The sequence below is a fragment of the Pelobates fuscus genome, chromosome 6, assembly GCF_036172605.1.
Source record: "Pelobates fuscus isolate aPelFus1 chromosome 6, aPelFus1.pri, whole genome shotgun sequence".
NCBI lineage: Eukaryota > Metazoa > Chordata > Amphibia > Anura > Pelobatidae > Pelobates > Pelobates fuscus.
Window position 1 is genome coordinate 281,987,556 of NC_086322.1, and position 12,466 is coordinate 282,000,021.

Genomic DNA, 12,466 nt, shown 5'->3' on the forward strand with positions numbered 1-12,466 from the left:
ACAGTCTGATAATGCAATGCACAACGCAGAACATCACTGGTTCATAAAAAGGTTAAACCATACCTAGTTTATTTCATATTGTTCTTCTACAAACAATAATCTGAGTGCCACGGGACTATCATGGCTCATTAAAAACTAAACTGAGTTTAGATAATATTAAATTTAAAAAAATCAGAATTTATTTTATTTTAATTATTTTATTTTACAACTCAGCGATTTCGGTCTACATTTTAAAAGCCAGTTAAGTTTAGTGAACAGTCCCCTGAGTTTAAACTGAATTGGTAACTGCTGCCTGAAATTATTTTATTGTGCAAAATTCCTCAATTTAAATAGTTGCCAGGCATCTCACATTCACAGCATTATCAGTAAGCTGTGAATATGGACTATATCGACGGTTTCAACTCCCATTTTTTTGGCTAGTGGGAAAAACAGCAAATAAATATGGCCTTTGATGAATACAGACCAGCTTTCTTTGAAATCTGAATTCAAATTCACTTGTTCTGGGCCAGTTATCAAGTGCTACATAAATATAAGGCATGTGTGTGCATTAATGTGTGTGTCCATATAGAGTTATATATATGTTTATATATTAGTGTTTTATCAGGCACAGAATGATGAGAAGTTGGCAGTTGTCTTTACGTTGTTTCCACCCATTGAGGGCAGCAGTGAGACCAGATTCAGCACAGCAGCAGAAATGGGGAGCGACTTAACGAGAGAGAGGTCCTAGTTTGGGGTAGTAAGTGTGCTAACTTCGGCTGTGAGGACTCTGGACATCGGACCCATTTAGTAATATTATTTTTTTGTTTTTTTTGTTTTTCTTTCCTGTTTTTCGGTTTTAATAGAAAAAATAAAAGATCACCATAACAAAAACTAAGAAAAAATAAAATAAAAAAATAAAATAAGAAAAAAAGAACTGTGGTGTGTTGGATTCTGGGGTGAGTAGGGGAGAGGGTCTCACGGCACTGGTTCGTCTTCCATTGGCTCTTCTGTGGATCTAGAAGGAGATAGAAAAAGAGTAAACGCCACAGATCGGAGAACAAACAACAATATAGCAAACAGGAGCCAGAAATTCAAGATAAAACATCCTGTGTCACCAAGGTTCAGACTATGAAAGTTTTACAGGGTATTTCAAGGAAATGTGAATTCAAAGTTGATTTCTAATTTATGGCCTAAAAATTTGCTATGAATTCCCAGCAATTCACACTTTTAGTGACGATGTATTGTACTATACAGTATAGTAATGAGCTATAACGCATTCTTATTGGCACTTAAAAATGGAACATTAATCAAAGATAGAATAAAAATTAGATTCATAATGTGAATTTGCTGACATCATTAAACTGAACTTAGAGGAAAACTGCAAGGCTTATACACATTCCACACTGGGTCTACAAACATATTGAAAAAGAATGACTGCCCAAAGTCACCCAGCCACCATGCACTGAATATATAATTGTCATGTACATATTATCGCAGTGGTGGCAGAGTGGATGGGCATTAGATGTCTGGACAGCCCCAGTTTTTGCAAACAGCTTTTGGTTTAATGCAAAACAACGGGATGTCACCCAAAGACTCTTTGCACCATAACCACTACAATGAGCTATAGTGGATATGGTACTTAAGAGTACCCTTCTCGTGTACGTTATGGAACCTATATCTTTTGTTTAATAACGGACCGAGCATCACAAGTGTGAAGAATCACAGTGTGATTAAAAAAAAAACAAAAAAAAAAAAACAATGGTCTGGTTTTGTTCTTAAGATTTGACTGTAAGCCAATCAATCTCTAACCCAGTAAGCACATCAGAACTCTAGAGCAGGGAAGATCATTTTCAGTCTCCACAGGGGGTCCCAGGAGACAAAACCCTGCATGTGGGCTCTTTGCCATGACCTGCCAACGCAAATAAGGAAGTGTCAGGACAAGTGTCACTGAACAAAACCAATGTGTTTTTGGTGACCAATGTTCCACAGTGAACTGTCTCACCTCTCGAGGGAGTACAGGCATGTGAGGCATGGGTCTTCCAGACATCCATTTAAAATGCCACCAGCACAATTTTTTTTTATTTATTTAGAATTCAACTCCTAACAATAACCTTAATAGATTATTTTTCTGGACTAAAAAAAAAAATAGTTACTGTAAATTTTGCTGGAATTATTTTGTAGAGTTTAAAGTTTGTTTGGTCATTTTATAAATGTTTAACAATTTCCACCTTCACACTGACATTTACTGAAAAAAAAAAAAAGAAACCGGTGAGTAATGTCAGCAGCCAATCAGAATGCAAAGCAGCCCCTGATATTCCCATTGTACAAGAATCGAGCAATGGTTCTTTCAATTCGCTGATGATGATATGTTTGCAACATGCCAAGTAAAAAAGGAAATATAATGGTTCCACAGAATGCTTTTTTTGACGATGTTTGTATTTATAGACCAATGAGAAACTGAGCCTTCACTGGATTTTTAAATAAATCAAATGAATGTATTGAAGTTTGCATTAAAAAAAAAAACAATCTACTTTTCGACCTTTAAATGGTCTTCAGAAAGATCTGTGCAGGATCTAGAATTGTTGACAAAAAGTGGTGGATCCTGCATGCCGACTTTTTCCTCAAATTTGCACACACTCTATGTGACTAACCAGTAGTAAACTCGTAGCAATTGTTTTAGTTGGGTGTATGTGAGATAGTGTCTTTTACCAGGCATCCAGCTGAAATGAGGAAAGGAGACAGCTTGATGGTTCAACAGGCCATTCACATGGAAGCCAGTAACACGTATGTGGTGAGTGTGAAAGGGGAAGGGGTGGGGGGGGGTGGGGTGGGGGGTGGGGGGTGGGAGAGTGGGACAAGTAACCTGGAGTCTGTAGGGTTCTGGTCTGTATCAACGGATAGTGAAGCCATTGCAGTGACTGTTTCTGCTTCCTCCACCTCTCCCTGCTGCACTTCCAGGAGGGATCGTCCCAGAGCAATGCTCTTTAATGAGCTCCAGTGTTTGCCTGTGGGAGAAATAAAGATATACATTGAATTAGGGATTCCTTAACTGCCCTATAGTTCCTACACCTTTCATTCATTTAGAGCACTTAGCTCCGTCACATGCACACATTGTAAGTCCTCTTACTTCTAGGAATCTTCAAATAGGCTGCCCAGTGTGAATTATCGAATAGCTCTTTAACTCATCCCACATGCTTCCTTTGCATTTAACTTCCCATAGACCCTCTGCATATCGTTTAGCTGTCTATATCTGTTCTCATGGGCTCCGTGTACACCTTCTAATAGCTATACAATGTCTCCCACACGCATACTGTATGTCTGCAGACAGCTGTATACTCCTCCCATGAGTTTCCTATGTCCTTAAAAAGCTGTGTAACTCCTCTTACACGTTCTTTCGGTGTCATCAAACAGCTCTATAACTCCTCCCACGAGTTTTCTATGTCCTCAAAAAACTGTGTAACTCCTCCCATGAGTTTTCTATGTCCTCAAAAAACTGTGTAACTCCTCCCATGAGTTCTCTCTGTGTCCGTTAACTGCTCTATAATGCCTCCCATGCGTTCTCTTTGTGTCCTCAAACAGCGGTATAACTCCTCCCATAAACTCCCTACATGACTTTCAATTTCTCTGCAACTCCTCCAATTAGGCCCTCATGTGTCCTCAAACCCACCATGCCCTCAAACTGCAAACCGCTCTATAACTCCTCTCACAGGTTCCTTGTTAACCCACTAAACGCTCTATAACTTCTCTCCCGTGCTTCCTGTAAGTCTCCAACACATATTATAATTGATGACTTAGTGTAAATACCAAATAATTGAATTAGTTTTATATCGGCCTCTAATATCAAAATGATTGCAACTGGGTTCGGCAGTATTTTGCATACAAAGCACTGGTGCATAAATTTATAAACTATATTAAAATCTAACAATTCCTCATTAACTTATCACCCATTATTTTAATTTATTACTATACACACCTCATATAACAGCCCCTGATTCAGTACAACATAAACATTCATATTATTCCTTATTTAATTCTCTTAAGGACCTCTCCAACTCACTCTGGATAGCGATGACTCTCTCTAGAGTGGTCAATGCGTTGTCACTAGGCCTCTGTTGGAGGACACTGTTATCAAGTGGTGCAGGCTAAAGACAAAATGAGAAGGTTATAGAAGAGGGCAAAAGGCAGAAGAAAACAGCTGAGTGTCCCCTCCCAGATGGTGAGTGCCCCCCTTCTGCCCTCACCTCCATGCCCAGCAAAGCCGACACACAGGCCTCAGAGGCATCACAGATGGCAGTTAGATCATGACCTCCCTCTAGCGCCAGGACCACCCGTCCTCCAGATAGAGTCATTAACTGCTTTGTGAGGTGTCCAAAACCTTGAAGGGATCATGATAGGTTAGTGGTTGGGAGGATTTATGTTAGGGGCTCAATAAATAAGGGGAAGGATTATAGAAAATAGATGTTTACTTGTATATGTCAAGAAAGGAACGTGTGAATAGTTGAGGAATGTTCAATTAATCAATAAAGGGTAGATAAGCGTGAAATGAGTTGGTGAAGGTGGATACAGACAATTAGTAACAGGTAGGAGAATAGTATATTGACATACAGGAACAAACAAAACTAAACAAAAAAAACAATATAGCAGTTTCACTCAAACTTACACTTTGCGGTCACCGAGTAGCCCCCAAGTGGACTCTGGTGTCCTTCAACTGCATCAAATCCAGCTGAAACCAGGACAAAGTCTGGGGCAAACTCCTGGGCTATGGGCATGACCACCATTCTGTAAAGGGAAACATTTCCATAAGACAAATGAAGGACTAAGGGTGGTGGGACAATGGAGACAAACAGAGTAATAGAAGGGGGAAATGATGATTTTATGGTCTATGCCAGGGTTCTCCAAACTCTGGCCCTCCAAATGTTGAACTACAACTCCTATGATTCTTTAAATTAAATAGACAGAAAATCATGGGAGTTGTAATTCAGCAACATCTGGGGGGTCAGTGCATAGACCAAGATTCTCCAAACTCTAAGCCCCAAAATGGTTCCTAAATTAGGCGCTCTACTTAAAAGTTGTTTTCTATTGGAACTCAACAGCTTCAACTCATTAGATTCTATCACTGTAAAAGCGCTGTTGGGTTTTCTAGTTTTTAATACAATTTTTAAATATAATAACAGAAGTTTGGTCGTACAGTGTCTATGAAATTTAACTTCAAATGCCAGCAGTCTAAAAAATGTAAATCGTACCAGGGCGCATCCACACGCTCAAGACACTCGTGCAGATTCTAAGTGCTACTGAGTTGCATTTAATTCATTACCAAGTTTATGATTGTAGGATGAAATCTCCGAAAAAAACGCTGTCGCTATCTGTTCCCATAACAGTAATAAATTACTCTAATTGTGTTTAGAGACGGACAAAAACAGGACTCTTCGCATTATCCTTCACTTCTCTACGCAGTACACCAAGCATGTCAAACTCAGGGGCTAACACGGGCCAAATAAACAAAGGTTTAAGTTTATGTGGCCCGCGAAAAACGTAAGTTTATTTCCAAAAGTACAGTTTAAAAAAAGTTGCCTGACACTGGATGTTGTCACGCTCGTAAGGCTTCAAAGTAAATAAAAGAGCGGATTTATTTTAATCAGACCTGCATTTCAAAAGACCAACGTTTCAGTCCAACTACCTTGATATATTAAGAAAAGTTTGGTAATGGGACTGAAATGGTGAATGTATGTTGTTGCACAGCTGTAAAAAAACAAATGACGTTATCTGGTTGATTTTGAAGTCTTAAGAGTGTGTTCTGCACTTTGGCAATGGGAGGCTATTGTGCATGTGTGGCAAAAAGCTGCACGGCCAATCAGCATCTCCATGGGGAACGTTCAGCGTCTCCATGCAGACCCAATCTAATACACTGCTCCCCCCCCATTTTAATACATTGCCCCCAAATCCAATCTGATACACTGCCCTCTCCTCCCTCCACTCTAGTTGAATACACTGCCCCCATTCCCACCACTAATTTTATACACTGTCCTCCTCCCCCCCCCCAATTTAACACACTGCCCCCACTTCCACTCTAATTTAAAACACTGCCCCCCTCCCCAATTTAATACACTGCACCTCTCCCTCCCCTAATTTAATACACTGCCCCTCCCCCATTTTAACACACTGCCCCTCCCCCTAATTTAACACACTGCACCCCTCCCACCACTCTAATACACAGCCCCACCCCCTACCCCAATTTAATACACTGCACCTCTCCCTCCCCTAATTTAATACACTGCCCCTCCCCCATTTTAACACACTGCCCCTCCCCCTAATTTAACACACTGCCCCCTCCCACCACTCTAATACACAGCCCCACACCCTCCCCAAAATTAATACACTGCCACCTCCTTCCCTCGAATGAATACACTGCTCCCCCTCCCTAATTTAATACACAGGCCCTCTCCCAATTTAATACACTGGACTCTTCCCTACCTCAAATAAACACAGTGCCTACTCTCTTCCCCAATTTAATACACTGGCCCCCAAATATACTGCCAACTCCCTCAAATTAATACACTGTCCCCTCCCTCACTCAAATTAATACACTGGCCCCCTCCCTCCCTCAAATTAATACACTGGCCCCCTCCCTCCCTCAAATTAATACACTGGCCCCCTCAATCCTTCAAATTAATACACTGTCCCCTCCCTCTCTCTAATTAATACACTGTCCCCTCCCTCCCTCAAATTAAAATACACTGGCCCCCTCCCTTCATTAAATTAATACACTGGCCCCCTCCCTTCATTAAATAAATACACTGGCCCCCTCCCTTCATTAAATTAATACACTGGCCCCCTCCCTTCATTAAATTAATACACTGGCCCCCTCCCTTCATTAAATTAATACACTGGCCCCCGCCCTCCCTTTAAATTAATACACTGGCCCCCGCCCTCCCTCAAATTAATACACTGGCCCCCGCCCTCCCTCAAATTAAAATACACTGCCCCCTTCCCTCCTCCAAATTAAAATACACTGGCCCCCTCCCTTAATACACTGGCTCCCTCCCTCCCCCAAATTAAAATACACTGACCCCCTGCCTTTATTAAATTAATACACTGCACTTCCTTATCCCAAATTACACTACATTACACAGTAAGGTCCCCCACAAGCCCCTCTTCTCCTACCTTAAGATGAGATGCCCATCCTCCAGTTCCAGCGCTGCTCAAGCAGGCCAGACGCTCCTCTGGCACTGCGAGCAGGAGGGAAGGGGAAGTGGCCTGCACTGCGAGCAGGAGGGAAGGGGGAGTGGTTTGCCTGCTCTGCAGACAGTCAGCCACTCTGCGCTACTGTGGCCGCCGGAGGGAAGACAATGATCAGACAGGAAATATCTTTCCTGTCTTGCGGCTGGTCGCAGCCACAGCACAAAGCAGCCCCAGGGCAGGCAGGCCGCAAAGATGTTCAATGTGGGCCGCAAATATGTTCAATGTGGGCCGCAAGTTTGACATGCTTGCAGTACACCAATGTGATCTAGCAAAGTCTTTAAACTAAAGTATTAATAGAGTTAAAATAAATATTTAAAAATACATATATATATTTCAAGCTTATGCCTTCTGTTTTGTTATATATACCACCTGAGAACACTTTGAGGAGCTACTCCCTCTTTCTTAAACAATGATATGTATTAAATTGCCATTTCAATCTAATCTGCATTTACACCTGTGTTATCGTGACATACCTATTTGTATTACCAACTACTGGACATTTACCTGTGTTAATTACCTATACCAAGCTGTAGGTGGGTTGTACATTGTTTGCAAATGTGTATTTCTCATTGTGGTCCAACCCCTTTGTATATGCTGTTATAAACCAGCGTGCAGTTCATAACAAAATACTTATTGTCCTACTCTATAGCTCTGGCCTCGGCCTCGGCATTGGGGCACTTGGAATTAATGTCTAAAGAGTATTACAGTATATTGTATACTATTTTTACAAGCCAATACTTCAGCTTTGATAAGGATTTTGAAAAACACCTCTAGCATTTCCTTATAAAGGCCGGTGTGGTTAAATAAAATCTGGAGGAGCCATCTACGTGAATGAGGATAGGCCCCATTGGAGTACTGATTGGGGATGTGAAGGAAAACAGATTTTGGCGACAAGCAATGAGAATGCATGAAGGGCAGCAGGTACAGAGTGAAAAGAGGAAATAAACTAAACTTCTGCTGAGCTAAGAGGGACAAAGTCTTTTTTGTTACAAACCCAAACCGACATATGCCATTAAAGTTTATAGATTCTACATTTGTACTTATGTTCGTTGCGTTGTTTGGAATTATGGGAAAGCATCAATGGTGAGAAATGAAAAGAAGCAACAAATAGTGATGTGATGAAACATTGGGACATACCTGAAAGCAGCAAGATATTCAGCATCACCCACTGGGGGGTCCACACCACCTGTCCACGCAATGTTCACATTAAACCCCACTCCACAGCCAGCGCCCACCTGTGACATAAAAAATACACCTTCTGGTGAATGGTGCCCTCTTTAGTTACCCACCCAACACTGTCCTAGTCTTCCTCATCCCCACTACCCAACACACCTCTTCTGGAGAGCCACTGCCTGGAAAGAAGTTACCATCATCGTAACGATGGAGAGACATATAGAGAACATTTGGGTCACTGTAGAATGCTTGTTGAGTGCCATTGCCATGGTGAATATCCTGGAGTGGAAAGACAACCACAATGATTGAGAGTTAGTGTCACACGAAACAAAATGGAGCCCAATTAACAGTGACACGCTAATGCCAGAATCAGCCCATGTGGCAGCAAAGTGACTCAATAGCAGTGACTGAAAGGGTTAGTCACATGTAGTACCAAAATGTGTTAAATGACAGGGACATATTTTATGGATTTGTACAAGGCAAATCAAATTTATTTTAATATACAGTTTTCCAAATTAACATTTAAACAACATTTTTTTTATTTACAGAACTAAGTAGGATTACCATATATTTAGAATGACAAAAACACAGGGGTACTGCAATAAGGATGTGCAGTTAATATTCAAATACCGTATTTATCAGCGTATAACACGCACTTTTTGTCCCTGAAAATAGGGGGAAAATCGTGGGTGCGTGTTATACGCCGATATCCCATAATTACTTACCTGTCTTGAAGCGTGGGCCGGTGTTCAGCGCGCACCGCGGTACAGGAACTTCAATTTCAGGTTCCGGTTTCCGGCGGGACTGAAAGGAAGTGTGCACACTTCCGTTCAGTCCCGCCGGAAACCGGAACCTGAAATTGAAGTTCCTGTACCGCTGTGCGCGCTGTGAAGCCGGCCCACGCTTCAAGACAGGTAAGTAATTATGGGACAAGGGAACGTGCACTAGGGGACACTATGGGAGGGGGGGGGGACAGTATGTGGGGGGGGGGGGGGAAGAATACTATGGGAGTGGGGGGAGAATACTATGGGAGGGGGGGTAGAATACTATGGGGGGGGAGAATACTATGGGAGGGGGGGAGAATACTAGGGAGGGGGGGACACTATGGGATGAGGACACTATGGGATGAGGGGGGGACACTCTGGGATGAGGGGGGACACTATGGGATGAGGGGGGACACTATGGGATGAGGGGGGGACACTATGGGATGAGGGGGGAACACTATGGGAGGGGGGGGAGAATACTATGGAAAGGGGGGGGACACTATGGGATGAGGGGGGGGGGGGATACTATGGGAGGGGGGGAAATTTCCTGGAATTTCCTTCTTAAAATGAGGTGCGTGTTATACGCCGGTGCGTGTTATACGCCGATAAATACGGTATATACCTTTAATAATCTCATTGTAGTACGATTATGTTTGGCCTATGAGATTTAATGGAAGTTGTTGGTCATTCTGAAAGTCCAAACTCCCTTGGCTAAAGGATCAGCCCAACTTCAGAGTCCCATAATTTCGTATATTAGTCATGAACCTACAGTAACTCACCCAGTCCACTATCAGTATCCGGCCCACGTTCATCTTCTGACGCAGTAGTTTGGCCGCAATAGCAACAGAGTTAAAAAAACAGAAACCCCTAGAAGTGAAAGAATGGGGAAAAGTTCACTGATTGACACAAATCAGATAGAACAGCTGGTATATCGATAAAAATATAATATAGTATAAAGTGAGGGTGCCACAAAGAGTTGGGGAGCACGGGAAGACACATTTCTGAAGAAAATTAGATGGATATGTAAATCAGTAGTTATGGAAAGGGTTGTGAAGAAAATATGAATATATGTGTATGAAGAGAAAGATACACTTCTGAATAAGACTGCATTAATACTAATGTCAAGAGAGATAAAGCTAAAAAAAAAAAATTTTTGAATAGATATGTCACTAGAAAGTTCTCAAGGAAATACAAGGTATTAGAAGGTCAAGACAAAAAAGTTCTAAGAGGAACCAGAAATGGATGTGAGTTATGAAGAGGAAGAACATCCAGAAGATAAGATGGATATGTATGGTACGTGAGATAGACCATTCAAGAGAAGGTAGGATGATAGGGTTGGTTGAAAGACAGACATGTCTGAATGAAACAAGATGGAGAAGCATGTTATGAGAGAGAGAACATACTGAAGATTAGAATGACAGATGCTGGACAGAATAAAGCAAAGAACACTCATTTAGTACATGGAGAAGAACTGCTAAAAAGAGAATACTGTCACAATACTCACATGGCAACGGACTCCTCGGCATGATGTCCTGGTGGACGGATAACTGCAAAGCCATTCTTCAGGAGGATGGATTGTACATAGAAAGTAATATAAAGGAGGAGGACAATAATGGGAAAGGGTAGATGTGGACAAACAAGGGTAAGGTGGAAAAGAATAGTAAAGAAAGAACATTAGGAAGAAGCATAGACGGGGGAATTAGTGTCAGCACTTCACAATGACTCTAACCTGCCTGATTGGTTTCAATCCATTATGGGGACATACCTTCAACTCTCCAGATGCCACTTTGAAAGTCAGCTCGAGGAGAGAGCCCACAGCTGTCCGCACTGCAGGTGGAGAGTGTAGTTCATTCCATACCGTGTCACTGTCCACCTGCCATTAGAGATGCATTATTTAGCCGAAGGAAAAGATTTGGGTCACCTGGAAAGGCAACCTTGCAAAGGAAAAACTGGGTCCTATCATATCTGTTCAAGTTGAAACCACTGCAACACACTGGAGGTATAAACATATTAGTTTCCCAAAGGAGTCTAGTCTAAACGTACAACACTGTAGAAAACTGGGAGAAAAGCCTAGGCGGGTAGAAAACTATTTGAGTAGTGGAACAATGTCCAATAGTAGAAAACACTGCAAGTACTGGGTGAGGGTCCTTTATGGGTAGAACCCGTGCAACGTTAGAACGAAGATCCCCAACAATTAAAAAACACTTTCGGGAACTAAGGAAACCTTATGTGGAAAGGAAGGAAGTTCTTATGGAGAGCGCAAGAATAGATCTCTAAATGCAAGCTGGACGGGTCATTGTGTGGCAAGTATGCAGAAACTCGTCTCCATCCACTGATCCTCTGAATGTTAATAAAGGGACCCATAGTCACCAACACAACTTAGCTTAAAAAGCAATTGTGGTCTATAGATCATGCCCCTGCAGTGTTACTGCTTAATCCTCTGCCATTTAGGAGTTAAATCACTCTGTTTATACAGCCCTAGTCCCACTTCACTGCATATGACTTGCTCAGCCTTCTTAAACACTTCCTGTAAAGAGCCATCTAATGCAGGGGTCAGCAACCTATGGCATGTGTGTCATGCATGGCACTCGAGGCGTCCTTGCACGGCACTCGAGGTGGCCAGAGACAAAAAGGCTCTGGCCTATCAGAAGTCCCAGTGGGACTTCAGATATTTGCTACTGCAAACCGAGCAGTGATTGCATGATGTCAGACACTCAATTCACGCATGGCAGCACAAAGAGGAAGTGATCACTTCCTCCCAGCACTTGTGAATGCACTTGAGTAGAGCAGCCTGCAGCAGCTATCGCAGCTCCTGCACTTGACTGGTACCTTGCCAACCCGGTCCTCCCTGGACCCCCAGCAAAGCCATCCACACTGGTAGATATACACAGAGCTGCAGAAGAAGCCTCCTTCTTATACAAATACAAACAGTGCCCACACACAAACAGTGCCCACAAACACAACACCACTGACAATCCACATACAAGCACACAAGCACACAAGTAGCTGCTCATGCAATACCACAAGCAGCCCCACAAAATGTGACATATCATCCAGACACACAATTCCTCAAACAACCCCCATACACAGCCCACATTCATAGGTATCATATACAACAACACAAACTACTCATGAACATATACAATACAATAGCCCACATACGCACAAATAGTATGTTACAAAGCAACTGCAGCACCCATAAATAACACAAGCAGAAACACCTCAAATTAAAAAATTGGATCGGCACACCAAGGGACTTCCAAATTCATGTTTTGGCATAGTACTACCAAAAGGTTGCCTACCCCTGATCT

At 42.2% G+C, this 12,466-nt stretch overlaps 1 protein-coding gene across 6 annotated transcripts in view; it reads right to left on the reverse strand.

The window, feature by feature from the left end:
* Positions 1–223: 223 nt before the first annotated feature.
* Positions 224–12,466, reverse strand: part of HDAC5 (histone deacetylase 5) — a 101,674-nt gene continuing 89,431 nt past the window's right edge. For all 6 annotated transcript variants that reach the window (XM_063459285.1, XM_063459284.1, XM_063459283.1 and 3 more), the window contains 10 exons: positions 10,921–11,028; positions 10,660–10,715; positions 9,935–10,022; positions 8,551–8,670; positions 8,356–8,453; positions 4,640–4,758; positions 4,221–4,354; positions 4,037–4,121; positions 2,843–2,984; positions 224–994 (listed from right to left, as the gene is read on the reverse strand). In XM_063459285.1, coding sequence (XP_063315355.1) covers positions 955–994; positions 2,843–2,984; positions 4,037–4,121; positions 4,221–4,354; positions 4,640–4,758; positions 8,356–8,453; positions 8,551–8,670; positions 9,935–10,022; positions 10,660–10,715; positions 10,921–11,028 — 990 coding nt within the window. In that variant the 3' untranslated portion in view covers positions 224–954. The remainder of the gene's footprint in view (positions 995–2,842; positions 2,985–4,036; positions 4,122–4,220; positions 4,355–4,639; positions 4,759–8,355; positions 8,454–8,550; positions 8,671–9,934; positions 10,023–10,659; positions 10,716–10,920; positions 11,029–12,466) is intronic.